The sequence below is a fragment of the Athene cunicularia genome (genome assembly GCF_003259725.1).
Source record: "Athene cunicularia isolate RWA chromosome 12 unlocalized genomic scaffold, athCun1 chr12_part1, whole genome shotgun sequence".
Taxonomy (NCBI): Eukaryota; Metazoa; Chordata; class Aves; order Strigiformes; family Strigidae; genus Athene; species Athene cunicularia.
Window position 1 is genome coordinate 16,555,269 of NW_020799116.1, and position 3,940 is coordinate 16,559,208.

General features: G+C 63.8%; 1 protein-coding gene across 2 annotated transcripts in view; it reads right to left on the minus strand.

Moving 5' to 3' along the window:
- LOC113484682 (semaphorin-3F-like) overlaps positions 1-3,866 on the minus strand; it is a 20,195-nt gene extending 16,329 nt beyond the window's left edge. For both annotated transcript variants that reach the window (XM_026857151.1, XM_026857149.1), the window contains exon 1: positions 3,704-3,866. In XM_026857151.1, the coding sequence (XP_026712952.1) occupies positions 3,704-3,815 (112 nt within the window). In that variant the 5' untranslated portion in view covers positions 3,816-3,866. The remainder of the gene's footprint in view (positions 1-3,703) is intronic.
- Between the last annotated feature and the right edge of the window lie 74 nt (positions 3,867-3,940).

A 3,940-nucleotide genomic window follows, 5' to 3' on the forward strand; every position in this document is an offset into this window, starting at 1 on the left:
TAAGGAGCTTACGGAGCTTTGCAGCTGGAGCCCAGGGGCTCAGCCCCAGCAGCAGCCGGTCCTGGTGGGTGGGGGAGACCCTGCCACAGTCCCCCACTGCCCCAGCCAAAGAAATCCTCTTAGGGGCTGCAGGGCTCAGCCCCTTGTCCCTGTCCCCCAGGGCATGGAAGAGGGGACCACAGCACCCCCACACACACCTTTAAAGGGTGCAAGGAGCAGCATGGGGCTCCACTGCAGCCCCTGACCCACACCAGGGTGGGGACTGCTGGCGCCAGCCCTCCCGGCACGTCCCCAGGGCTGGCTGTCCACGAGCCCTTGGCTCTGCCCATGCAACCCCCCCGTACCGTGTCCCCCCCATGTTTATCTCAGCCTGCTGTCACCAAGCAGTGCCCACAGCTGCAGCAGCTTAGGAGGGCGCCTGGGCGGCCCTGGGGACACGGCTCCCTCGCCGGGCTCCTCTCCAGCCATCTGCCACCCCCCCGCCCCAGATCAAGTGTGCCTATGTCCCCTGGCCGAGATGCCAGCACGGTGGGAGGGGAAACTGAGGCACAAGGTGGGGAGGAGCACGGTCACACAGGGGGCTGGCAGCAGAGCCAAGAGGAGACTCCACGCTTGATTTATTCTTTTTAAAGTGCTTTCTTCCCCATGCAGGAACTGCCCTGCCTCTCACCCGGCCCCTCCCGGCCAGGGCTGCCCCCCAGCTGGACCTCTGTGCGTCTCTTCCGAGAGGTGCCAGCACGGCTGTTCCCATCGCTGGAGTGGGGGGGTGGGGAGCGGCTCCCTCTTTGAAGCCCCATGGAGAGCCCTGACCCCGAGGGCTTCCCACAGTGATGCGGGGAGAGAGCCCACCCTTCCTTCCCGCACGCTTTTCCCACGCCGGACGGGGAGCAGGACACAGAGGGATGAATCACCATCATCATCATCATCACCACCTCCTGCATCCTCGCAGGGAAAGCACAGACCTCACCGGTGCCCAAGCCCCTGGCACAGAGGCCCGGTGAGAGGGGGCCGCAGGATGTGTATGGGAGGTGGGGGGGGGGAATTGTTAGCAAGGAGATGATTAAAAATATCCACCCTATTTCTGGCCGGCACCAGGCTGGGATCTGGGAAGAGCTGCTGGCAAAAGGGAGCCATGCCGGAGCCGCTCCCTGCACTGTTCTTTCCGTGCCGGTCACCTTCCTCCCACCGACACACGGACAGGAAAGCCTTGAGGGGAAGGACAGACGGGCAGGGATGATGGGCGTCACGGGATGGTGGGGGGGGGGACCAGGGGATGACCCTCCACATCCCATCACCCTGTGTGGCGGCAAAGGAGCTCATCTCCAGCCCCTTTCCTATTGCTTCGTTATTTTATATATTTAATTTTTTTAAAAGCTCTCGGAGACTATGGGGCTCTGTAGAGGATGACGCAGGCCCCGGGGAGCTGCGACAAACCTCCGGCGCGCGATAACAAGCAAAGGCAAACAAACCCAGAGACGCTCCCGGGGCTGGCGGGGCTCCAGGCAGCACGGCCGAGGCGAGGCGCCGGGGGGACACACACACAAAACAGGGACACAGCAGCTCGCGCCAGCACAGCTCCTTCCTCAGCACCTAGCCAGGCACCAGCACAAGGCCACAGCCACCTCGGTCCCACAGGACAGGACCCTGGCCCAGGGATGCTGAAGGAGGGGATCTCCACCCCAGCCCAGCAGCATCCCTCCAGCCATGCCCGTGTCAACGGCTACCGGGTCCCCCACAGTACCATGGCCACGTCCCTGCAGGCCAGCCCAACTCATCACACCGGTGTCCCACAGCCCAGCTCTCATCACGCCCAGCCCCACCACCTGCAGCTGCCCTGGGGGATCTGGGGCTGGGGATTTGGGTACCAGCCCTGGCTCCCCATGCAAAAGAGCATGGCTGGGAAGTGCTGCTGCCACCTCACATCCCTCAGCCCCATGGCTTCGAGGAGGCCACCTACAGCTTATTGACTCGGGAAAGCCACTTACCAGTGGCTCACGTGTGGCTCCTGGCTGGCCTCCAAGGAAGACCCTGGGCTAACTCTCTCATGCTGCTGCAAGAATGTGGGCGGGGAAGGGGAGAGTGCCATCCCCCCCCTCCGGATCCCAGTGTGCTCGGATCTGACAAGCCACCGGCATTTCTCCTCCATGTGGAATTGCAAACTGGCCCTTTTCCCGCCACAAAACTCACCTCTGAGCAGCGAGGGCAGGGGGAGCCCTGCCAGACCAGAACAGGTAGGAGGGAGAAAGACTCGAGATCCCAACACGGGCAACTTGGGTGACATTCCCAGGTCCCCTGGGCATGGTCAGGGACCTCTGCTCCACCAAACCGGCACCAAAAAACCCAACCCCAAACCAGCCCCCACCCTGCAGCACAGCAGGCCCAACCATGCTTATCCAGAATTAATCCTGCTGCCCGGGGCACACCAGTGGCTGTAGGATGGTGACAGGCATTAACACACACCTTGCCGGAATGGTGGGTGCTGGGTCTAGCCAGGGCTTTGCCGGAGCCTCCCCTCACTGCAGCTGCGAGAGAGCAGGGACAAGGGACACATCCCTGGGTGGGAAATGGCAGCGGCCAAAGTGCTCCAGCAGCCCCCCAAAACCCTCCAAAACAGCCTTCTGGAGAGGAAAGCAGTGCCTGCCATACAGGGAGGAACTGCTCACTTCTTTCCAGCCTGGACTTGTCCCCAGCCTCTTCATACCAGCCATTTTTCCTGATGAGACCAGCCTTTAACGCCAGCGGCTCTCCCTGCCTGCACCATGTTTGCCATCAGCCCCCCCAGCCCCTCCTGCCGGGCTCTGCCGGACCGGAGCTGCCACGCTCAATTTGGGCTCTGCCACCGCACCCTGGGCTGGCCGGTTCTGTGTGACCGGAGGGCAAAGGCACAGTGGGACAGCACGGCAAGGGCACATGCAGCACGGCCCCGGCTCTCCCGCGGCGGCTCGCCTCCCCCAGCACCCCAAGGGGAGGCAGACACAAGGCTCCGTGTGCCTGTCACCCTCCTGACACACATCCCCAGGCTGGGACGCATCCAAGCAGGCAGCCAGCCCCAGCGGGGCCCAGGGCGATGCTAGAACCGAATACGCTGTGTTGTCGGGGCAATTTTTGCTCTGCTCCGAGGTTTACAACCCTGAGCCATGGCTCATCGTCCCCCATTCTGACCCCTCTCAGCATCCCTGCAGCAAGAGCTCAGGACCAACGTGTGCCCCAAAGCTGATCTAAGGGTGCCCCGCTGGCTCCCAGAGTGGGCTGGGTGGGTCAGGCAGCCCTGGTACCAAAGGGTTAAGCCCCTTCCCCCCGCCCAGCATTCTCCCCTCCTGCCTCTTGCAGGCTCCCTGCCAGCTCCCAGTCGTTAATACCAGCTGGGGGGGTCGGGGTGGCATCAAGCTGCTGTCTGGACTCGGGGTGCTGCCGGGGGGGGGCTCTCTGCACCTCGGCACCCAGCTTCGCCAGATGGAGGGAGCCACCCACCCGTGAAGGGAAGCATATTGAGGGGACTGGGCAGGCTACCAGCCTCCCCAGACTGGGGAAGGGGGCCAGTCTGGGAGCTCAGCCACACTGGGATACAAATCCCCACGGAGATTTCTGGAGTTGCAGCCTGCTGATACACCCCACAGGTGAGGAGGAGGAGCAGCAGCCCCTGCCCTCCTCCACCTTCTTGGTGTCCCACCCTGCCTCCCGACTCCCACTGCCGGGCTCTTACCTTTGAAGGAGAGCTGGACCCTCGGGGTGGCAAAGCCGTGGTCCTTGGCGTGGGTGGCCCGCCAGCCCAGAGTCAGCAGGGTGGCCCAGAGGAGGACGCCGACCACAGGCATGGTGGGCACGCGCCTGGGCGCCAAGGTCCAGGGGAGACTGGGGGGGGGTGAGCCTGCCAAAGAGGGCACAGGGGGGAGGGACATCAGTTTGCTGCACCCACCACCCCCCTGGGGGGGGGGGGGGG